General features: G+C 45.6%; 1 protein-coding gene across 11 annotated transcripts in view; it reads left to right on the top strand.

Annotated features, from left to right (window-relative positions):
* Positions 1–25,280, top strand: part of USP6NL (USP6 N-terminal like) — a 211,738-nt gene that overhangs the window by 79,452 nt on the left and 107,006 nt on the right. For all 11 annotated transcript variants that reach the window (XM_039519456.1, XM_039519458.1, XM_039519465.1 and 8 more), the window contains one exon: positions 15,356–15,429. In XM_039519456.1, the coding sequence (XP_039375390.1) occupies positions 15,356–15,429 (74 nt within the window). The remainder of the gene's footprint in view (positions 1–15,355; positions 15,430–25,280) is intronic.

The raw sequence follows: 25,280 nt of genomic DNA on the forward strand, positions 1-25,280 counted from the left end.
TTATCCACTTGCGCATAGGGTGCAGCTGTAAAATGGGTATTTAATTCCCAGTGTACTGGTGATCTCTATACCCCATAGTTCACATGATAAAAAGTGTACTGAGCAAAGATTTAATAGTAGGATGCTGTAGTGAGGTTTCAGATTGCAGCTTCCAAATTGGATACAAATATTAGTTATAGTAAAGTGCAGTGTAAAGGCTAAATATTAAGATTTTCTTAGTAATTTTATATAAATTACTATAATGTGAAGTGTTATTAATTAAAACCAAACGTGTCAAATACCAAAATACATTTTGTGATGGGCTTTTTTGTTTGCTCACTAGCTGGTAAAATTCAGTCATTTTCAGTGTTCACGCAATAAGGAGTACAGATTAGTAAAGCTCTACTATAAAAAATCGTACCTACTTAATGATGATGTTGAGGATTGATTTTAATGTTTGTAAAGCTTCTTTGGATGCTCAGATGAGTTGTTATTTAAGTGTGATGTGGCCATAGTTTATTTTTAAATTTGTTGTAACTGTGTGACAAACTCCTGAGTTCAAATCTTGTCTCTGACAGGTACTCATTCTGTGATAAATTGCTTAACAACTCTGCCTCAGTCTCCTCATTTATAAAGAGTGAATAATACCTACTTTACTGGCGTCCTTTGAGGATTGTTTGTAAAAGTGCTTTGAAGTTGACAGTTTCTGTAGTATTATTTATAATTTATCATGGAGCCTGGTTTCTAAAGAATCTTTATTGCATCAGTGTAATATGCAGAATCTCACAGGAAATCTTACAGAACTGTCAGTCTTCTGTTGCAATGAAATTGGATCCTTCGTAAAGGTGAGTGTTGAGTCAAGTTCCCTACGGCCTAGTTAAATTTTTGCTTTCCTGTGTTATATATGTTACATTCTCTACCCCCATCTTCCCCCCCCCCCCATGCCTATAACTATAGCCAATTCTATTGAAGAAACCTTAATAGTGTTCAGCTTATTTTTGGCATGTTTGAACACACTTGGAGTGTGTTTTCAGTGTAGAAAATAGCCACATAGGGAAACTTAAAAATTATTTAAAAATCTCTGTATTTCCTCTTGTCTGACTACTCATCTGGAAAAATAACACTAGTTCTCAGGCCAAAAACTAGCCCTTTTTGAGTTTTTTCATGTTTTGTATAATTCCTCTTGATTTTTTTTTAAAAGAAAGCCAATTAAAAACCAAACAAAAAAAGGTAGGAGAATACAGCTGTTTACAATCACTAACCTAGAACCTTCTATAAGAATTTCAGGATAATTAAAATGTCAGTTATCTATTTTTACAGAGTTCAGAGGTACCTATGTTGAAACATACTGAGCTATTGTGTAATGAGCAAATAGTCAATTTGTACAAATCCCATGCACGCTCTTTCCCCTACCAAAGTTATACATTGAAAAGTAAGGTAATAGCTTGTAAGATAAGGAAAAATAAATGTAATTAGTTTTACCAGGCTAGTTACAGTCATTTATCATAAGAAAAGTTGGTAAAATACTTAAAAAAAAATAAAATTATATAGAAAACCTGTTACCCACAAGGAACCATCACTACCTGAAGCAAATATGCAGAGTAGTGGATGGCACAGCAAACAGGTCTGCATTCAATTACAACTAACTCTTTGGTGTTGATCATGTATCCTCACTATAATTACAAAGGCATTTGGTAGTGGTACATTTTATTAACATACGTTGAGAAGATAAACCATCTAAACTTATTACTGTAGAGTAACTGATACAGTCTAGCAGTTAACGTTCAATACATTGGAGCTAAAGATAATTGCCAGATTCAGTATCACAATGAACAGTGTAAGGAGGAGGATTAAAACCCCTGGAAAAGTCATTTGAATCAGTGGGAGGCACCACTGAATAGGAAAAATAATAAAATGAATCCGATTACATCTGTAATAATGCCTTGTACTTTTAGGGCCCTCCCCAAGGCCCACTGAAATCAATGAGAATCTTTTCATTGACTTCAGAGGAGTTGGATCAGACCCAAATATGCCTTGCATCTAAAGAGTTTGCAAAGTTCAAGTTATGCAGTGAATCACTTACAGGGTCTGCAGCAGAGTTTATTTCCCAGTCCCCAGATGTAAACCCTGGATAATTACTAGCATTTTGTTGAAGAAAATAATCTTAAAGGCTAAATATGCTTAAAGGTTAGATGGATGTCTTGATCTGTATGCATGAATGTGAAATTTGGGATTGCTTTCCGGTTCTGAGGCTACTGTACTCACAGTTACAAGCTTTCATCACGTCACACTCCCCATCATATCCGGCCTGGGTCAGGGAAGCTAATGATCCAACCAGCGGACCAAATTTGGTGATGAATCGTGGTCACATGCTACCTGAAGCACGTTGCGCATATGCTGAGGAGGAGGAGGAAGAAAAAGATGGATTCTGTCACTTCTGAATATTGAGCCAGTTTGTTTAGGAAAGGATTGCCATCAACTCCTGAAAGTGTGTGTTGTTTTGTTGCTAGCTATTTCAGATTCTAAAATAATACTTAGATACCGAGACCTAAATTGAAAATTAGGGTTCTGTCAATAACTTAGAGAATAAGGAAACCCTGCAGTCTGTTTTTAAGGAGTGCTGAACAGGGACTTCCAGCTGGGTCTCCAGCTCAGGCAGAGACTGGGAAACTGAACTATATTTCTACAGATTTACTTTGTTTCCTGCTTCCAGAATTAAACTTGTTTTTAAATTAGCAGAGTTCAAAATGAGACATCTGGAGCTATACCTCTCCAAAAGTTTTGAATAAGGTCTCTTTAGTTTGTGGTAAACACCAAAAAGAATTCTTAGCCAAGAGTGTGGCTATGAGGATGGTATGTTTCAGGAACAACGTATAGTGAAGCTGCTTGTTCAAATTCACTTGTTTATTATTAGTCGGAATGCTGGCTGTAGGCTGCAATGGATACTTATGTGTAGCCTGAAAGATGCTTCTTTTGAACAAATAAAATCTTTGTTTGAATGAGTGTAGTCCACATAGCTATAATTCAGTTAGAAAAGGGGGAAGCACAAAGTGACTTGGTTATCTGAAGCAGTTGTTCCAAGCAGAGGAAAGAGAAATTTAGCAAGTTTTATGCCACTTACTATTTACTTGATACAGTAATTTAGAATGTGATCCAAAAGTAAATATAAATTTATGCCATGAAGACTAAGACCGTGTATAATTACCAGGACCAGACAGGAAATCAAAATCTAAAGAATGGTAATTTTTTTTTAATTTAAGACTCTCTAATTCTTATTTAGCTTCCTTAAGAATTAGAAGAGGTTGCTCACTATCCTAGCATATCTAATGTCTGTTTTACTTTGCTGATGATTTTCAATATGGATATCTAATAGTACTAAAATAAATCACCCTGGCATTAACAATAGAAATTTGAAGAAATATATTTAAATTTTAAACCATTTATTTTCTGACAAGTCTTATTATTTAAGTAGTATTTCAACTTTTTCCAACCTTAATTTTAACTTGTTTTCACAGCTCAGAAAATCTGCCTTTGAAAAGTGTGTGTGTGTGTGTGTGTGTATGTATGTATATATATATATATGAAGTAAATACAATAAAAGGGGTTTAATATTTTCCAACACCTGTTTAGAATAGGTTTTGTGTGTGTAGATATTTGCCATGATAAATTATTATTTTTAAAATGGAGAGACAAGGTAGGTGAGATAATATTTTTTTTATTGGACCAACTTCTGTTGGTGAGAGACAAGCTTTTGAGCTACACTGAACTCTTCTTCCGGGCTGGGAAAGGTACCAAGATGGTCACAGCTAAATACAAGATGAAACAGATAGTTTAGCATAAGTAGTTAGCATCTATTCTAGGGACCATGCAAGATACAGTGGCCTGTTAACATCTCTGTAGTCACAGGAGAAAAAGGAGGGTTAGTGGGTTACAGATTGTTGTAATGAGTCATAAATCCAGTTTCTCATTAGTTCATGATTTTTAGTGTCTAGGAAAGTAATAAGAACAGGAGTACTTGTGGCACCTTAGAGACTAACAAATTTATTTGAGCATAAGCTTTCGTGGGCTACAGCCCACTTCTTCGGAAAGTAATGAATTTAACTCCCAGGCTCATCTCTTGAAAATGTTGTGCAGGTTTCCTTTGAGGATGATGATTGATAGGTCAGATATAGAGTGATTGCTTTGTGATCATCAGCATATTCTGTGGTATCTGAATACCTGGCTGTAGATAACACATTTCTTTGTATCAGAGGGTAGCCGTGATAGTCTGGATCTGTAAAAGCAGCAAAGAGTCTTGTGGCACCTTATAGACTAACAGACGTTTTGGAGCATGAGCTTTCGTGGGTGAATACCCACTTCATCGGATGCATGTAGTGGACTACATGTAGATTTCTTTGTGTGTTTGAGGTGGTTACTTGGTAGGTGGGTTTCTTGTATATGGTTGGTAGGATCTGTGGGTTTCTTGTATATGGTTGTCTGTAGAGTTCCATTGTTGAAGCTGATTGTAGTGTCCAGGAAGTTGACTGATATGGGAGTGTTCCAGAAAAACTGATATGGGAGTGTTCCAGAAAGAATTTAATGGAGTGATGGTGGTTGTTGAAGTTATGGTGGAAATCTGAGGGAGTTTGTCATCTGTCCAGAGGATGAAAATGTAATCGGTGAATCTCAGGCGTTTCATAGGCTTTGTTGTATTTGTTCAGAATTTTTTCTTCAAGGTGGACCATGAGGAGGTTGGCATATTGGGGAACCATCCTAGTACCTATGGCTGTTCCCGTGGTTTGGACAAAGTTTTTGTTTTTGAATGTAAAATTGTTGTGGTTGAGGATGAAATGGATGAGTTTGGTGATCGGGTGGATATCTGAGGGTTGTCCATTGTCTTGTAAATATTTGAGGCAGCCATCTATGCTGTTATTGTGAAGGATGTTGGTGTATCGGGAAGTGGCATCCATGGTGGCAAGGATAGTGTTGTGAGGGAGGCTCTAAATGCTGCGGAGTTTGTGGAGGAACTCAGTTGTGTCCTGAAGGAAGCTGGCCCTTTGTGTGGTGAGTGGTTTGAGGATGGTCTGACAAAGTGGGAATGTTCTGGCTGTGTTATGTGAATGCTGAGTGGGGAGTATTGACCTGGGAAGGTTGCAGGGGAGTTGGGACTGCCTGCCTTGGGGAAGGGAGCATACTTGAGCATCCGAAGAAGTGGGCTGTAGCCCACGAAAGCTTATGCTCAAATTTGTTAGTCTCTAAGGTGCCACAAGTACTCCTGTTCTTTTTACCTGAGCATGTAACCTGAGAACCCAGGAGGGGGGGTTGAAGGCCAGGTGACACGTCTGCCTGGGACACTGAACAAAGGACACAAAGGCTGGGGGAGGAGCCGGGGGGAGGCTGAGGTGAGAGGCTGGAGGGAGTTTGCAGTTTGAAACTGGCTGGGAAATGGAGAGGGGCGCCCCAATGGGGCTTGGGCTTCCCTGGGGCCCCCGGATGGACCTAACTAAAGTGGGTCCTGTTGTCTGTACCGGCAAGACCTGTTTGTCATCTAAATAAACCTCTGTTTTACCGGCTGGCTAAGAGTCACGTCTGACTGCGAAGTCAGGGGTGGGGGTGGGGCAGGACCCTCTGGTTTCCCCAGGACCTGGCCTGGGTGGGCTCGCTGTGGGAAGCATATGGAGAGGCATATGCTGAATGCTCCAAGGGAGAGGAGGCTCCCCAAAGTCCTGACTGGCTTTGGGGGGAGCAGTTGCAGAGCATCGCCCGGAAACTCCGTGACTGATGGTTTGTAGGAGTCCGATATTCCTTCGGTCAGAGTGCAGTGGCCAAATATGTCAGTTACTCACAGTAAAGTACTGTGATTTTAAAATAGGAAGGGAGAATTAATATTATTGTCATTAAAAGAACCTTCTGATTTGACCACAGTTTAAAAAAACCCCCAAACCCTCCAAACATCGTTCTGAGATGAGCTTTGAATGGGGTGTTGCAGATACAGAACAGCTGTTAATGGTGCCTGCAGTTAGTAGTTTATACCAATGCAGCTGGCTGTTTGTGCTGTGGTATGTGCAAACAAGCAAGAATTTGAGTGAAGTAATGGGAAATAACTTTGCATCTTCCATGGCTCTTTGGTTCCTTTTTACCCCTGCAGCTGCAAATGAATCATGGTGGAGAAAATGACCAGATAGTGGGGCACTCCTTTTCCATATATATGAAATAATATAATGATCCTTTTTACTTTTATTGCACCTTTCATCTGAGCACCTTGAAGTTTACAGAACTAAATTAACTTAGTCTTTCAGCAACTAATTAAAACTAACAGATGGAACTGAGGCACAGTGAAGTAATAGTGAATCATTGGCAGAGCTGAGATTATAACCTAGTTCACTTGATTCCCAGCCCAGTGCTCTCTGATAGTCTTTTGTTTGTAGGGCAGTTTGTTGGACATCTTAAAATTCAGTAACTTTTTCATAACTTTAATTGCAGAAAATGTAATGCTGTGCTTCAGCAGCCCATGCTGCTCATTTTACTAGTTCTTCTGTGCTTATTTGGATTAGTGTTCCGATTATGGCCCTACTAAATTCATGGTCCATTTTGGTCAATTTCATGGTCATAGGATTTTAAAAATGGTAAATTTCAGGATTTCAGCTATTTAAATCTGAAATTTCACAGTGCTGTAATTGTATGGGTCCTGACCCAGAAAGGAGTTACGGGGTGCTCGCAAGATTACTGTAAGAGGGGGTTGCAGTACTGCTACCCTTACTTCTGTGCTGCTGCTGGCGGCATCGCTGCCTTCAGAGCTGGACAGCTGGAGAGTGGCAGCTGCTGGCCACAAGCCCAGCTCTCAAGGCACAGTTGCTGTTAGCAGCAGCGCAGAAGTAAGGATGGCATGGTGTGGTTATTGCAACCCTTACTTCTGCGCTGCTGCTGGCGGGGCGCTGCCTTCCTAGCTGGGTGCCCAACCAACAGCTGCCGCTCCCTGGCCGCCCTGCTCTGAAGGCAGCATAGAAGGGTGACAATACTGACCCCCTAGCAACTCCCTTTGGGGTCAGGACCCCCAATTTGAGAAATGCTAGTCTCCCCCCTGAAATCTATATAGTATAGAGTAAAAGCGCACACAAGACCAGATTTCATGGAGGGAGACCAGATTTTTCATGGTCCATGATGCATTTTTCATGGCTGTGAGTTTGGTAGGATCCAAGTTATGATCCTTATTGCAGAGTGAAGTGTGGAGCATTGATTGGAGAGAGGCAAATCTGATAAACTATAAATGACAATGGGTAGAGAAAGGGGGGTAGGTATCTTTTATTGATAGGGAAAGGGAGACACTAGTGTTACTTTCTGGAGAAAACATTGTGGTGTCAAGTTTCTTGCAGGCCAATTTATAAACTTATAAAGGATTAATAAATGATAAATAGATGCTTTAATAAATGGTTAATCATTTGCTATATAAATAGCTATATACTCCAACATGTCAATAGGTTACCTGTAGCCAGGGTACAAAATCATCAGTAACTTATAATCTTCTATAACACATACCACTCATATCTGTAACATGTTTATAGCATCTTTTAATCATTTATTGACTCTTTATGAACTACTTATAAAAGTACCCTTAATGTGAACTGAGATCCAGTCCTTAAATAGGAGTGTATACATAGAACCATTTTATAATCAGCAAACGACCTGAGAAAATATGTTGTGCTAATATATTGTCCTTTTTGCACAGTTCTGTTGTCTCTCAGTTTTCAGTATTCTTTTGAGGTAGCTGAGTGTGTATTCACTGTGTAGGGCTTGTGAGATTGACATGTTCTGTCTTAACTGTGTTAAACATTAGACTTTGTAAATTACATTGCAGAGAGATATATTGTTTAAGTACCATTTCTCCTTCAGTGATCTTGTTCTTTGAATGTTTATCCTAAAAGGAAAAACCCGGCGGGGGGGCGGAAAAGGGGGTTACCCTTCATTATAGTATGTGCACATGCAGTCTTATTCAGATTTTTTTTTAAAAGTAGTGTGGTTTATTCTTTATTTTCATTTGAATACATTCTTCTTCTCTGTTTCGTTAAGTGATAAATAGTGTTACTGTACGCATTTCAGTAGCTAAGTCACTGCTGTGTTCTACTTCAGAGATAAATGCATTTCAGTTATGTATTTATTAGTTTTACTACATCTCTCTTGCTTTTGTTTAGAACCTTCTGTCCCTTCCTAGGTTCACTGCAATTTTCTTTTACTTTCCTAGAATACTTCAGAGTTATCTATTTTCCAGAGTTGTCTTCAGTTGTCTGTTCTCTCTCCTTTTTCTCTGAAAAGCATTTAAGTGAGAACTGCTTGGTACTCAGTTCTCTAAAAATCAGGTCACTTATATAGGCGTCCTAAATATGGATTTAGGAGTTTTAACTAGGGTTGCCAACTTTCTGCTCACACAAAACCTGCCCCTCCTCCAAGGCCCCGTCGATGTCCCACCTCTTTTCCGAGGACCCAGCCCCTCTCACTCCATCCTCCCCTCCCTCTGTCACTCGCTATCCCCACCCTCACTCATGCACTCATTTTGACCAGGCTGGCTCAGGGGGCTGGGATGCGGGAAGTGGTGAGGGCTCCATCTGGGGGTATGGGCTCTGGGGTGGGGCCTGGTATGAGGGACTTGGAGTGCAGGAGGGGGCTCCAGGCTGGGGGTGAAGCCGAGGGGTTTCGGGTGCGGGCTGGGGCTCCGGGCTGGGACAGGAGGTTGTGGTGTGGGGTGTGTGTGTGTGTGTGGGCTCTGATGTTGGGCCGGGGATGAGGGATATGGGGTGCAGAGGGAGATCAGGGTTGGGGCAGGGGGTTGGGGCATGGGAGAGGGGGCTTCAGGGGTTCAGGCTCCATGCAGTGCTTACCTCAAGCAGCTCCCAGAAGCAGCAGTATGTCCCTCCTTCAGCTCCTACGTGGAGGCACGGCCAGGCGGCTCTGCACGCTGCCCCGTCCACAGACGCCACCCCTCCCAGTGGCAGTGCGGACCCCCCTGGCTGCCCCTACTCATAGGAATCGGAGGGGGGACATGCTGGCTGCTTCCCAGGAGCAGCATGGCATGGAGGTTAGCAGGGAGCCTGCCAGCCCTGCTGCATGGTGCTGCCAACTGGACAGTCAACGGCCTGGTCAGCAGTGCTAGGACCTCTTTTTGACTGGGTGTTCCGGTTGAAAACTGGACATCTGGTCACCCTAGTTTTAGCTTTGAATATATTTTTAAAGAAAATCTTGGCCCTTATGTATAGGAAATCTATTTTATATCAGTTTTAGAGGTTTCTTAAATTTGAAGTTTCTGATTTGTTTTCCTCTGAGATCCAGTATGCTTGGACTCGCTAACAGGTGGAGAGATGCAAGAGTCGCAACATTTATAGAACCTCTTCTAAAATATTGTTTTCATTTAAAATATGACACATACAGGAAACCTGGTTGTCATAGAAGTTTTATTTATATTCATTTGGGATGACTTCCGTAACTCACTTGTGGCTTTGTCTCTAGTAAGTAATGCTGACATCCGAAACTTGTTTGCCCTCCTTTTACAGAAGATCTATTTAGGCCTCAAAATTTGTTGCCTACATCTCTTGAATAAGGCTATGAACTGTTATGCCTTCCATCATCAGCTTGTTTCATCCGGGTGTCCAATCCTACTTCCTGTTTTCGGAAGGTGTTCTAACTCTTCCTGAAACAAGAGGATCTCCTAAGTGCCCAAGTTGGGGGGAGGGGGGAGAAAAATAAGTTGTCCGTGCTAAATATTGCTCAGAGCAGCAGAGGAGGAAGCAGTGGACCTGTTCTGATTAGGGTTGCCAACCCTCCTGGTTTCGTTGGGCGTCTCCCGGAATCGGGCTCTAGCTCCCAGAGGCTATGGGAGCCAAACCAGGAAATTTTAGATGCTAAAAGTCCGGCAGTGCAGTGGGGTGAAGGGCAGGGTCCCTGCAGCCCATAGGGTGGGGGGGTGGGGAAGCAAGAGGTCTTCCGGCACTGGGGGTGGGGACAGCGCATGACTCCGCAGCTCCCATTGGCTAGGAACTGCAGCCAATGCCTCCTGCACCAGGGCTAAGGCAGGCTCCCTGGCTGCTTCCTGGAATGGCACGGGGCCAGGGGAGCCAGGGAGCCTGCCTTACCTCAGGTGGCTCCCGGGCAGCGGGGCTAAGTGCTGCCTGGCCAGAGAGCTCACCTCTCCTTCTCCCCAACCCCCTGCCCCAGTCCGGTGCTCCCTCCTGCACCTAAACTCCCTCCCAGAGCCTGTAACCCTCACCCCCTCCTGCACCCCAATCCTCAGCCCCAGCCCAGAGCCCGCACTCCAACCTACTGCCCCAGCCCAGTGAAAGTGAGTGAGGGTGGGGGAGAACGAGCAATGGAGGGAGGGGGGATGGATTGAGTGAGGTGGGGCCTTGGAGAAGGGGCAGGGCCTCAGGGAAGGGGTGTGGGGGGAAGGGCAGGGGTGTTTGGGTTTGTATGATTAGACAGTTGGCAACCTTAATTCTGATGCCAGTCTACAGCTACCCAGTTCAGCAGGCCTTACTGTCCCTTTGATTAATTTAAAAATAGAAGATGAGCTGGAAATAAGATAGCTGCTGCTTTCTAGTGTTCTGTATGAAGTTAGTTAGCAGTTGGAGTCCATTTTTTTTATGGACAAGTGAACACATCTAAAAATACTAGCACTAATTGGCACCTTTGTTGACAGCCTCAGAAGAGAGGTCAAGTATTAAATGGGCTTGGAAGTTTCGGGTTTCTTCAGGTCAGGTTGGAGGTGCATTGGTGCATTAGAAACCTGCACTGGTGGTGTCAGTACTGTTCCTGTTCTGTGGATAAATAGGGGACTTAATCTTTGAAGCCTGACAGTATATATCTCTAACACGATGTAGAAACACAAGAGTTTTCAACCTTTCTTACTTAAGGTTAGCCTTTGGGTTTGATTTGAAAATAGCGCACCAATGTGGAAAAGTCAAATGTACAAGATGAGCTGCTTTATTTCCAAGTGTTGTTCTCAGAGTGTTTTCCCTCCTAATATAAAAGTAACATTCTCCTCTCCCCACCGCTCCTCCATATTCCCTGTTTAGCTATTAAACATATGCTCAAGAATGACTATAAACTGACTGTGATTAGAGCCTTTTAACTAACCAGGAAGTTTGTTTTTCATGTGTTCTTATCAGCGGGTTTTTTTTAATATCTTTAAAGAAACAAAATCCAATCAATACCACAATGGACCATGACAAATGTGATTATTGTTAATCATCATTCATATATATTGAGGCCACATGGAACTGTTATGATCATATTCGTGTCCTGTATAATGCAGACCATTAATTTCACTTGGGGATTCCTGTGTGCAGCCCACCAACTTTATGGTTGCACTAAAATATGTCATAGAAAGATAAGTCACTTCTTAATCTTCTCCTTGATTAGTTAAATAGATTGAGTTCATTTAGTCTCTCCTTGTGAGGAATGTTTTCCCTGATGTTCACTAATCATTTTTATAGCTCTAACTTTTTTCCCTTACCATCTCCAATTTTTCAATTCCCCTTTAAAAGCATGGACACAATATTACACTAGTGGTCTCACCAGTGCTGTACACAGGGGTAATATATTACTCCTTCTCAGTGTTAATCTTGGTTAATACATCCAAGTATTGTTAGTCCTTTTTTTGGTGACATCATCACCGAGTAGTAGCTCATATTCTGGTGGCTATCTACAATGACTTTGTAGTCCCTTTTGAAGTCACATTCCAGAATACAGTCCCATATCCTGTGAGTATGGACTGCATTCTTTCCTTGAGTTAGGCTATGTAAAATATGTTTTGATTCGTTGCATCCAGCCATCCAAGTGACCCTGATTGTTTTGCATCGGTGACCTGTCCATTGTTGTTCACTCACTGCCAATCTGGTGGCAGTGGGGAGCACTCTGCAACTCCCAGCCAAGGACCGCTGGAGCAGGCCAGCTCTTGCGCTGGGGCACTTGGGTGCAGCATCACTGCCGAGCCAGTGACCCAGGAGGTAGGGCTTGGAGGGTGATCTCCCACCTCCGTGCAGCCAGTGGCCTGTGCTCCCCACTACCATGCTGGAGCCTCCACATTTATTTATTGACAAATAATATTTGCAGAATTTTAAAATACTGTGTGCAGGTGGGTGGTTTTTTTTTTTTTTTTTTTTAGCAGAATGTCTAATTTTTGGTGCAGAATTCCCTCAGGAGTGGAACTTGTTAGATTTCTTTTTGAAAGGTGGTGGTCTTTGTGGTCTTGTTGTAGATTTTTGTACTCTGCTGATGGGAGGGCATAGGAATTTGGATAGATACCTGAGAAACTGGGAGTATAGAACACTATTTCTTATATTAGGCAAAAGCCCATGCTGTAAGAACTGTGGCAGTTGGGCCAAATAATGCACAATGTGTGCAGTGTCTCTCATACAACACACAATATTGTGCATGCAACTTAGCTGGAAAGTAAGTGTGGTGATTGGATTGACGGTACCTGAAAGCCTTTCACGCAGGTGCAATTTGTAAAGTTGAAATGGCTGAGAACTTAAATATTGTATGGTAACAGGCAGCAAATTCCAGTGATAATTCAAACTGGTGGTATCTAAACAAAAAGAGCTCTCAACCATGCGTATAGCCATTTCCATTGCTTCACACTGTCTCAACAGACATTCTAGGCTACAGAATGACAGTCATGGAATCTTTTAATACAGTAACTTCTCACATAAGGTCATCCAGGTTAACGTTGTTTCGTTGTTATGTTGCTGATCAATTAGAGAACATGCTCATTTAAAGTTGCCCAATGCTCCCTTATAATGTTGTTTGGCAGCTGCCTGCTTTGTCCACTGCTTGCAGAAAAAGCAGCCCGTTGGAGCTAGCTGGTGGGGGCTTGGAACCAGGGTGGACTGGCAGCCCCCCTATCGGCTCCAAGGTCCCCTAAATTCCCTGTGCAGCCGCCCAGCAGGCTATCCATTGCTGGGCAGTTCAGCTGTCCCTTCCCCCACCGGAGGGAGTTTGCTAGCAGCAGCTGCTGTCTCAACTTGCTGATCTACTTAAAAAGGCAATGTACTTAGAGTGGGGTCAGCGAACTTAAAGAGGCAATGCAAGTCTCTCTCTCTCACACACATGGTGTGTGTCTCTGTTTCTCTCTGCCATGCTGTCTTCCCTCCCTCCATTCCTGCTGCCTTGTAGAGTGGTGAGGCTACATTAACGACAATGTGTTAACCCTTGAGGGCTCAGCTGAGTGCTAGTTCGTCATTTAGCAGTAAGGCATTCCCTGGGAAATATTGCACCCTCAGACTTCACCACCTCAACCAAGCTTCACAATCATCATTGCTGTGTACAGTATTAAATTGTTTGTTTAAAATTTATACTGTGTATATGTATGTGTGTGTATATATGTAGTCTTTTGTCTGGTGAAAAAAATTTCCCTGGAATCCAACACTCCCCCACCCCCATTTACATTAATTCTTGTGGGGAAATTGGATTCACTTAACATTGTTTCACTTAAAGTAGCATTTTTCAGGAACATAACTACAAAGTTAAGCGAGGAGTTACTATACAGGTACTGTATGTTGCCCAAAACCTGATTGCAGATCATGTTTTATTCTATCAGCTGTGGTTTTAAAAGAACAAAAAAACCAAAACCACCACATCAAATGCAAAACTTAATGTGTTAAAAAGTATTTTCTAACAGCGATTTCCTTTAACTGGTTCCTTGGTTAAGATATTTAAGCTTTTATCTTTTTCTCTTTCGTATTAAGGGGTACTCAACTGAAATTCATTGCTCATTACAATCCATTTGTCACAGTTAATATTATATTGAGTCAGGTATCAGTAAGAAAATATGTGCGCTTCTCAAGAATGTTCTGCCTTTATTTGTAATCGGGTTAGTGGAAATATCTAGGAAAGCCATTGTCCTGGAAAATAGTCATAATAAATCCCATAAGGAAATATAAGGGTTGAACAAATAGTGAAAAGTATGTCAGTAAAAAGTCTGTCCTTGGAATATGATGCTTTTATATAGAATCCCTTACAATTTACCATTTTTCATGGCATATACTTTGGGAATGTTCCCTTTCTAGAGAAATAATACGCTACAAGGATGCCCACTTCAAGGACTAAATGGTGAATGAAAATACAGTTTTGAAATGAATGTATTCTTTAAATACCAAATCTTTTTTGATAGCTGTTTTTTCAAAATATATTGCTATTAAAAAAAAAAAGATGAAAATCTTCCATTGGTGGAAGATGGTTTCCTTCATTAATTCTGATGCCATAACCATTTTTGAATTAGTTACTTGATCATTGTCAAATGTTGGTTGGTAAGATATCTTAACTTTCTTACATGTCTCCTTTACGACTGGAAAACTAAAGGTTAAGTGTACTTTTTACTTTGGGATTGGAGCCAGATAAGCTAGTCTAGTTGTTCAGTCTCTTATTCTATTGTCTACTCCCTTCTCTCAGTCAACAAGATCCTTTCTAATGCTTTGACCCCCAGTGCTACACTGAAATGTTACTTTCTCATCAGTTGGTTGGAAGGTCCCATGCTACCTCATCAGTCGGCTGGAAGGCTCCATCTCCTCTCGTGTGTCAGACCTACCATCCTGATGTGTCATGCTGTTCCGCTGCACTTGCTCTTTCTTGCCCCAGCTTCAGTTCCTGATATGACTCATCTCTTCCTTCACCGCTTCCTTGGGAATAGCCAGTGTCCTAAGAGTTAATTCAAGCACTGCTACTTAATAGTTCTGGTGTATTCGAATCCTGTCACTTTATGAATCTTGGGAATTACCCATACACCATTAATTTTTTTTTAAAAGTGGCTATAACATGTAGCATTATTTGCAATATCTGAGTTCTTAAGGGTAAGGCGCATGTAGGAGTTTTAGCCCTGAGGCCTTCAGTCTTCCAGTTCTTTTCAAGATTTAATGTCCATCTTGTGGAAAGGTTAGAGAAAATACTTCAGCATCGGCCTAAGATAGCATTGTAATATCACAAATCATGATGGATGTAATTTTAAAAAAAGAAAATCAGTGAATGAAGCACTATGGCTAGTGAAAATTGTGAAAGAATCACAAAAACTCAGTAGTGGTATCTCTCAAGTTCCTAATGCATCTTATCACAAGAAGCTTTAGCTGTTCCGTTTCTCATAATGGTATAGAAATAAAATATGTTGTTAGATTACAGGTTTGAGAGTTGAAGTTACATCCGTTCAGCAGTTGGAACAGTGTACAATTTTATTGATCTTGAACAGTATTCAAATTGTTACTTTTCAGGTTATACCACCATATTTCATTTTGCTATATTCATTTTGGTCCTCCGAGACCTAAGTCTCTATGTGATAAGATTTATTCTCTAATTACTTTTCAACAATTCTTGATTACAGAGAGAGCAAACCTCAGTTACTTTTTATTTTAATCCTGAACAGATTCAGATGCCGAGCAGGATGCTGCTATCAAACTTGCCCAAGAACGAGCTGAGATAGTTGCCAAGTATGACAAAGTAAGTGCTCCTGTTAATAGTGTAATTTTGGCATTGACTATTAGAACTTGAAATGTGGGCTTCCTCTGGCAAGTTCAAAAATAAATAGCTTTCTCCTAAAATATTCTGTGATAATCTGCATCAAGTTCAGTACACATTAACATTAGGAGAGCTTGCTTTATTTTTTTTTCTCTTCGTGTTTTTGCTGATGGTTTGATGAACTTAAGTTTCAGATGTATGTAAGTTGCTTCAGGGCTATTTTTGTCATTTTTCTCTCATTTATATTGAGGTGCCCATGTCTTACAACCAGTCAGGTTTTATTTATTCTTCTTCGAGTGGTTGTTCATGTCCATTCAAAGTAGGTGTGCGCGCGCCGCGTGCATGCTAGCTGGAAGATTTTCCCCTAGCAGCGTCCATAGGGTCGGCCCTGGCGCCCCCTGGAGTGGCGCCACTACGGCACCCTATAAAGGGGCCTGCTGACCCTCCACCCCCTCAGTTCCTTCTTACCGCTGGTGACGGCTAGGTGGAACTTCTCTTGCGCATAGCAAGTTTGCAGTGTCCTATCCTTATGTATAGTCCGTGTATATAGTTGCATTATAGTTAGCTTACTTAGATTGTTGTATATAGTTCTTCGTAGTTGGGGGGTCCCCCCACAAGTTTTTGTCGCCCGCTGGGGCATGCCCGGGTCCCCCGGGTTTAAACTCTGCAAGGACTGCGGGAAATTCATGCCCAAGAGTGACCCGCACTCGGCTTGTTTGAGGTGCCTCGGAGAGAGCCACCAAAAAGACCGGTGCTCTATCTGTAGAGGCTTCCGCCCAAGAACTCTCAAGGACAGGGCTCAAAGACTTAGAGTCCTCCTGATGGAGGCTGCCCTGAGGCCACCCTCGGACTTGGAACCGGCTGAGGCAGTGCACAGCACGTCTTCCTCGGTGTGGAGCGCCCCGGCACCGGCATCAGGACTTAGGGCCCAGGCCAAGTCGTCAAAGACCCGGCACCGGACGGAGTCAGGTCATAGGAAGTTGGCCTCAGTGCGGCATCGCTCACCATCGCAGGTACCCGCCAAGAAGAGAAAGCCAGTGAGGGAACGGTCACCCCACCAGGATGTGAGGCCGACGCCGTCCGCAGGTGCAAGCGGACAGGCTGGGCTACAGCCCTCGGCGGCTCCGTCGATTCCCGCACCGCAGAGAGGGAGGTCGAGTCCGGACCAGCCTAGATCCCCGGACCTCAGTGGAGACTTGCGCCTCCCTTCGACGCTGGAGGCGTTCGAGGCGGCCTCAGATTTGATGGGGCTCCCGGTGCCGGTCTCCCCGCACCGTAGGGAGTTGCCTACTGTGGTCCGTCCCCCAGTACAATCAAGGGGCAAGCCGGCCATGCTGTCGCCTCCCTCCCCGCACTGCGCCGCTAAAGCGGCACCGGACCAGATAAGAGGCTCCCCGCTGCCTCCGCACCGCTCTCCAACGGCACCGGGTGCTGCTCCTCCCAGGTCCTCGTACTCAGAGACCTCAGACTCAGAGGCAGACTCCTACCACTCCAGCCGGTTGCGGAGCAGGAGATCGGTTTCGGGGGTGAGTCACCGGCGTTACCCACAGTGGCAGCAACAATGGCAGTGCCCTCGCAGTGGCTGTTTTGGACTCCCTGGGCCTACCACCAGTCGGTAGGCCAGGCGTTTGGTCCTCGATCAAGGTCGGCCTCGGACTCCTCGGCGTTGGTGGCCCTGGCGCAGCTGCCTCCTCCACCGGCACCGTCGCCGGGCAGGGGTGTGCCATTTCCAAGTTGAGCACCCCCTAGCCGGGCAGCGGCACCAGCAGCGGCTTCAGTTCGGGCTCCGCAGGCACCGCCCGATATGCCAAGCTGCTCACTGGTGACCCCGGTACCGGTCATGGTGCCGCATTTAGGATTGGAACCAGCACCGCAACCACAGTACCGTGCGCCGCAGGACCCCGAAGGGCTGCATGCACCGGAGGAAGGACCGATCCATGTAATTTCCTCGTCTTCCTCCCCGGACGAAGCGGTCTCGGGCATGGCTGCGGCACTGGCGCTAGAGGACACTTGAATCCTCCAACAACTGTTCCGGCGAGCAGCTCAGAGCCTCGCAATCCAAGCTGAGGAAATCGAGGTGGACGCGGACCCTGTAGTAGACATCCTGGCTCCCTCAGGGCCATCCAGGGTGGCTCTCCCGCTGATAAAGACTATAGCGGATACGTCCCGCACCTTAGGGCAAACGTCAGCCTCACTGGCCCCTACTGCCAAGAGAACGGAGTGGCGCTATTTCGTCCCCTCTAAAGGGCACGAACACCTGTACACCCCTCCCACCCCTCCCTGGTAGTGGATGCGGCCAACCAGTGGGAGCACCAAGGCTTTCAGGGATCAACAGCAAAGAGCAGGGACGCTAAAAGACTCGAGCTCTTTGGTAGAAAGGTGTACTCAACGGCGGGCCTACAACTCCGCATTGCCAACCAACAGGCAATTGTAAGCCGATATGGTCATAACACGTGTTCAGCCATGTCGAAGTTTACGGAGCTCCTTCCCCAGGACTCGAGGTCAGAGTTTTCGGCCCTAGTGGAGGAGGGGAAGCTGATCTCCCGAGTCTCTCTCCAGGCTGCCTTAGACGCGGTGGACTCAGCCTCGCGCACCCTGGCCACGGGCCTGGTCATGCGGCGGGGAGCCTGGCTCCAGGCCTCGGGCCTGCCCTGTGAGGTCCAGCAGACGATTCAAGGCCTCCCCTTCGAGGGGCAGATGTTATTCTCAGAAAAGACAGACAAACGTCTGCATAGCCTAAAGGACTCGAGGGCCACGCTTCGCTCGCTGGGCTTGCATACCCCTGCGACCCAGCGCAGACAGTTTAGGCTGCAGACGGCCCCTCGCCCATACCAGCCACAGACTTGCCAGGACCTGGGGTGCAGGCGGGGCAGAAATGGCAGGAGGTGCCACCAACGCCACCCCTCCGGCCAGGCGTCCGGTCAATCCAGACCACCATCGGGGCCTAGACCCCCTATTTGATGGTACAGTTGAGGGCAACCTACCTATCGAGACTCTGGATCCTTCCACTCCTACCTTTGGGTCACGTCTGTCCCCCTTCTACCGTGCCTGGTCCCGAATCACGTCGGACAGCTGGGTGCTCCGCACGATAGAGAGGGGATATTCTATCCAGTTCTCCTCCCTCCCGCCCCACCAGCCCCCCTCCCCGTCCTCCTTCAGGGACCCATCTCACGAGCAACTTCTAACTCAAGAAGTGAAGTCCCTCACGGAGGCAGGGGTGGTGGAGGAAGTCCCTCGGAAGCTCAGGGGCAAAGGCTTCTACTCCCGGTATTTCCTAATACCGAAGGCGAAAGGGGGCCTGAGACCCATCCTAGACTTGCGGTGGCTGAACAAGTTTGTGTGAAAGCTCAAGTTCCGCATGGTCTCCCTGTCCTTGATTATTCCCTCCCTGGATCCAGGAGATTGGTATGCCGCCTTCGACTTAAAGGACACTTATTTCCACATTGCCATAATTCCCCGGCACTGTTGGTACCTCAGGTTTGTCGTGGCCGACGCCCATCTGCAGTTCACGGTGCTCCTGTTTGGCCTGTCAGCTGCTCCCAGGGTCTTCACGAAGTGCATGGCAGTTGTGGCGGCCTTCCTGCGCAGGCAGGGCATCCAGGTATTCCCCTACCTGGACGACTGGCTCATAAAGGGCCGCTCCAAGGAGCAGGTGGAGACCCAGGTGTTGTTCATCAGGCGGACCTTTCTCAATCTCAGCCTCCTCTTGAACGAAGCCAAGTCCACCCTGTCTCCAACGCAATGAATAGAGTTCATAGGAGCAGTTCTGGACTCCACCCACGCCAGAGCATACCTGCCGGAATCCAGGTTCCGGGCGATTTCCAAGCTTATCCTCGGGCTGCACCGCGCCCCGATTACCACGGCGTGAGTTTGCCTCCGGCTGTTTGGTCACATGGTGGCGTGCACCTATGTGGTAGACCATGCCAGACTCCAGCTTCGCCCGCTACAGTCCTGGTTAGCTACAGTTTATCGCCCGGCCAGGGACCCCCTGGTCTCGGTGGTGTCCATTCCCCACTTCGTGCTAAGCTCGCTGCAGTGGTGGCTCGACCCGCAGAAAGTGTGCATGGGTGTCCTCTTCGCTGCCCCTCAGCCCTCCCTCTCCCTGGTAACGGATACCACGGATCGGGGTTGGGGAGCACACCTGGGACACCTCAGGACGCAGGGCTTGTGGTCGCCGGAGGACCTCGAGTTGCATATCAATGTCAGGGAGCTGAGAGCGGTTCGTCTGGCTTGTTTGACCTTCTGGTCCCATCTGGCCGGCAGATGTGTTTCAGTCCTCTCGTACAACATGGCAGCAGTCTTTTTTATATCAACAAACGGGGAGTGCACGCTCCTCTCCCCTGTGCAGGGAAGCCCTCACGCTGTGGGATTTCTGTGTCCACAATGCTACCCACCTGACGGCGTTCTACCTTCCGGGGGAGCAGAACGGTTTGGCGGACACCCTCAGCCGCTCGTTCCGGGGTCACGGGTGGTCCCTCCGATGGGATGTGGTGTGCTCAATTTTCCGGCTCTGGGGCTTTCCCCGGTTAGACCTGTTCGCCTCGAGGGAAAACAGGAAGTGCTGACGGTTCTGCTCCCTCCTGGGCCGCAGTCGGGGGTCTCTGTCGGACGCCTTCCTACAGTCTTGGGGGGTCGGTCTGCTCTACGCCTTTCCTCCGATCCCCCTGATACACAGGGTGATTTTGAAGATTCGCAGGGATCATGCGCGGGTAAACCTGATAGCTCCGGCGTGGCCGCGCCAGCATTGGTACACGTCACTCCTGCACATGTCAGTTCAGGCGCCCCTGACGCTGCCCCTGCTCCCGGACCTGATCACACAGGACCGGGGCTCCCTCAGCCACCCGAACCTCAAGTCCCTTCACCTCACAGCATGGATGCTCCATGGCTGAACCCGGTGGAGATGCAGTGCTCCCAGCAGGTCAGGCAAGTGCTGCTCGGTAGTAGGAAACCGTCAACTAGGGCCACCTACCTGGCCAAATGGAAGCGCTTCTCCATATGGTCGGGTCAGCAAGGTCACAATCTGCTGGGTGTCCCAATCCCCATTGTCCTAGACTATTTGCTCCACCTAAGACAACTGGGCCTCTCCCTTTCCTCCATTCGTATTCACTTGGCGACCATCTCGGCTTTCCATCCGGGAGAGGTGGGTACCTCGGTGTTTGCAAACCTGCTGGTCGGGCATTTCCTCAAAGGTATGGACAGGCTATTTCCGCATGTTCGTCAGCCGACCCCTGCTTCGGACCTGAATCTGGTCCTCTCCGCCCTCTTGGGACCTCCCTTTGAGCCTCTGGCTTCGTGCTCCCTGTTGTACTTGTCGTACAAGACCGCCTTCCTGGTGGCGATCACCTCGGCCAGGAGGGTGTCGGAGCTCAGGGCGTTAACATCCGAGCCCCCGTACACTGTCTTCTATAAGGACAAGGTCCAACTTAGACCTCACCCGGCTTTCCTACCCAAGGTAGTTTCACAGTTCCACATGAGTCAAGATATTTTTCTCCCGGTGTTTTTATCCGAAACCACACTCTTCCGGTGAGGAGCGGAGGTTACATTCCCTGGATGTCCGCAGGGCCTTGGCTTTTTACATTGAGCATACAAAGCTGTTTAGACGCTCGACTCAGCTCTTCATCGCAGTGGCGGATAGGATGAAGGGGCTCCCAGTCTCCTCTCAGCGCATCTCTTTGTGGATCGCGACCTGTATCCGGGAATGCTATCGTATCGCTAAGACCCCTGTCCATCCGGTCACGGCCCACTCCACTAGGGTGCAGGCCTCCTCTGCGGCGTTCCTGGCTCAGATCCCGACTCAGGAGATTTGTAGAGCGGCCACATGGTCCTCCATCCACACGTTCTCGTCACACTACGCCATCACGCACCAGGCTAGGGATGATGCAGCCTTTGGTCGTGCAGTACTCCAGTCAGCAGTGAACTCCGACCCCACCACCTAAGGTTAGGCTTGTGAGCCACCTACTTTGAATGGACATGAACAACCACTCGAAGAAGAAAAAACGGTTCATGGGTTGTTCATGTCCATTCCAATACCCACCCTCCTGCCCCTCTGTCGGAGTGCCGGCAAGAAGGAACTGAGGGGGTGTAGGGTCAGCAGGCCCCTTTATAGGGCACCCTAGTGGCGCCACTCCAGGGGGCGCCAGGGCCGACCCTACGGACGCTGCTAGGGGAAAATCTTCTGGCTGGCGCGCACACCTACTTTGAATGGACATGAACAACACATCTCGAGAACAACAGTTACTAAAAGGTGGGTAACCGTTTTTTCTGATTGATGCTGTTTAGTGAATCCAATGTATTGATCTAGAGACACTATTTTTTTTGTTTTTTGAGGATACACATACTTTAACTCTTTATTGATGCATGGTCATAGAAATTTAATGCCAAATCAGTAATGGCAATTGAAAAGAAAAAACAATAACCACATTGATTTGCTATAGTAACCTATTTTAAGTAAAGAAAAAAATTTCAGCCTGTGCTGTTTTTGTACCATATAGCAAGTAAGACTGTCATAGAATACAACTGGGTTATGCCTACATCTTGCTCACATATTCTCATCACAGTATCATTGGTAGCCATACGACGTGCTAGACCAGTGATACTCAGACCTCAATGGTTCAGGAGCCAAATTAGTGATCAACATTACCCAAAAGAGTCAGTGGTAGCAGGCTATAGTACTATATATTCATATTTAAATAGTATGCCAGGGAAATATTTATATATATAGAGAGAGAGAGTGTGTGTGTGTGTGTATAAACACACACACATAATACATCTATATCTATAAAATAGTAGTGTATATTATTTTCACAGCAAATAAGTTAATAATGTAGTGCAGGTTGATAACTTAATTGGTTAATAACATAATAAAAGCATCCTTATTGGTTAATAATGTAGACTGGTTAATAATTAAATCACACAATGTTTTAATATCATGTGTTGCAAAGAGCTGCAGGAGACACATTAAAGATCCACTTGCAGCTCCCGAACCTCAGTCTGAGTATCACTGTGCTAGACTGTAATTTGTGGAGGTAAGGAAACATACAAAATTGTATATAAAGTAAAGCTGTATCTATATAATGTGGAATATATTTGATTTTAAGGGATTTTCTTTTCACTGACATTTGTTTTGTAGCAATAGCTTTAGTGCAAAGTTGGTAGCAATCATGGCTGAAATACTTTAATTATAGTGGTGCAGCACTGCCACTATAGTTGAGGTTGCATTACATCTGTTTAAAGGTTGAGCTTGGTAAGTAATCTAGAATAGACAAACTTTTTCAGATTTCTTTGAAAGTTGGTGCGCCTCTGGAGTGTGCAGGCTTGGGTTAATGACTTAAATTTGGAGTCATTTGAGCCAGGGGTTCCAGATATGTAAGCTCAGAAAAAAAATAGAAACTTAAAAAAATGGCTAGGTGTTGTGTGTCTTTTTATTTTAATTTAATTTAATTTATTTTCATTGTACAGAGCTAAAGGTCAAACCATTGATATGATGCAGGTCGAACTGGTTCTAAATTGTCACATTGTACCCAAGGTCGTGCACTAAATCTTTGGGTACCCATGCTGAGAACAGTATTTAAGAAAATATACATTTTTAATATTATGTATGCATCAATACAGAAAATCAGCTAGAATGTTCTTATTTTTGCCATATTATATGCTTTAAAACTTGACTCTTGTAAGCACGCTAAAATCTGAATAGTTACTTATATTACGTTGAAATTTAGTGCCCCTCAAGTGGGACAGGATGCAGGGTAGCATTAGGAATCCAAATTTGGGGTTATTCGGCCAAGGAGTTCCTGAATTACAGGCACCTTCAAACATTGTTTCCTAGTGCTGCCTTGTACTGGGACACGTTAATGATTGGTTGAATCACGATGGCTGTGAACTTACCCATCAACATAGTTAAGGATAAGTTAATCACAAGCCCCCACCTAAGACAAACGGAGTTTTTTTTAACTGAGCAGCTGGAGGTTGTTACAATTTGAGTCATGGGTGGCAGTTTTATTTTGGGGGGAATGTAACTGAAGTCTTTTGGTGGGGAGGGAAATTTGATCTGTAAGGCGCCCCTCCCCTCCCAGGATATTAGGAGATGGAGGAGTGGGGGGTTAGGGGAATAGGGATTTGGGGCTCCAGCAAGGGGAGGGGTTTATCAGGAGGGAGATAAATGGGGATGGTAGAGTAGGCAAGACCTCTATTCGGCATTGGTGAGGCCTCATCTGGAGTACCGTGTCCAGTTTTGGGCCCCACATTACAAGAAGGATGTGGAAAAATTGGAAAGAGTCCAGCGGAGGGCAACAAAAATGATTAGGGGGCTGGAGCACATGACTTATGAGGAGAGGCTGAGGGAACTGGGATTGTTTAATCTGGAGAAGAGAAGAATGAGGGGGGATTTGATAGCTGCTTTCAACTACCTGAAAGGGGGTTCCAAAGAGGATGGATCTAGACTGTTCTCAGTGGTAGCAGATGACAGATCAAGGACTGGGGAGGTTTAGGTTGGATATTGGGAAAAACTTTTTCACTAGGAGGGTGGTGAAGCACTGGACTGGGTCACCTAGGGAGGTGGTGGAATCTCCTTCCTTAGAGGTTTTTAATGTCAGGCTTAAGAAAGCCCTGGCTGGGATGATTTAGTTGGGGATTGGTCCTGCTTTGGGCAGGGGGTTGACTAGATGACCTCCTGATGTCCCTTCCAACCCTGATATTCTAGGATTCTAAGAGAGGGTGGGGCACACTCCCTAGCTCTGCTATTGTATCCCAACCTTCTTGCACCCTAATCTTCCTGCACTAAACACTCTGCCAGTGTACCACTACTCCTGCACCCCACAACTGTCAGTGTACTTCAACCTTCCCGCATCTCAACCCTGCCAGTCCACTCCAGCTCCCTGCATTCCAACTCCCATTCACTCCACAACTCTGCGAGTGCACCCCAAGCTCCTGCACCTCCAGTTCTACCATGGTTCTGGTGGTCCATTCAATATTCTGGGAGACAGGAATTCCTATAAAATAGCCATCACAGCTAGCACTAATGGAGACCTTTTCTAGCACCTTTATCACAGGGGTTATTGACTGTATAGTCATCAAAGACTGGACTTACCCATGGAAGAGGCCTGGGCAGGTCAGTGCTGAGGCATACTGGCTGTCAGAATGGCACCTGTCATGAACAACAAGGATGTGTGCGCATACATGCGCATCAGCTTTGATTTATTATTAGAAATTGTCATCTTCTGTATCAGTCAGGCTTTTATGTAACCTGGGGGAAATCTTCGTCTCCCTCTCACCCTCGTATCCAGACAGTATCTAAGTGTGGCTGCTCTTCATCCACATATGTCTAAGATTCATCATTTTCTTTCGGCTGTACAGCTAAAATGCTGCATGATCTCCCATCTTTACGACTTCAGCTGCCTCCACCACCTCCTCAGACCTCTGTGACAAACATATTACTCCCACTGATTCTACAAAATGCAGCTGCTAAAATAATCTTTCCCTGCTGATCAGTCCATATCACCCCCTCCCTTTTAAAATCTCTCCACTGGCTCTCCCTTGTCCACCACATCAAGTTAAAGACACGTCCTGTCCTTCAAAGCCTTTTAAAACATTGTTCCTCACTCTTCATCTGTTCTTTTTACCACATTGCTCCCCAACTCCACCAGTGACATGGAGGGTTGTACAAAAAAGACAACCTGAGGAACTCTTCTACTGTGGAAATAAGTAAAGTTGGTGGGATGGTTGTGGAGCTCTCTCATCCTTTGTAGGTCAGATTGGGAGTTCTATGGTGGTGTTCTGCGGGACAGATATAGAATATGCCGCCAACTGCGTAACTCATGTCGTCTTTTTAAGTTTTA

The sequence above is a fragment of the Mauremys reevesii genome, linkage group 1, assembly GCF_016161935.1.
Source record: "Mauremys reevesii isolate NIE-2019 linkage group 1, ASM1616193v1, whole genome shotgun sequence".
Lineage (NCBI taxonomy): Eukaryota > Metazoa > Chordata > Testudines > Geoemydidae > Mauremys > Mauremys reevesii.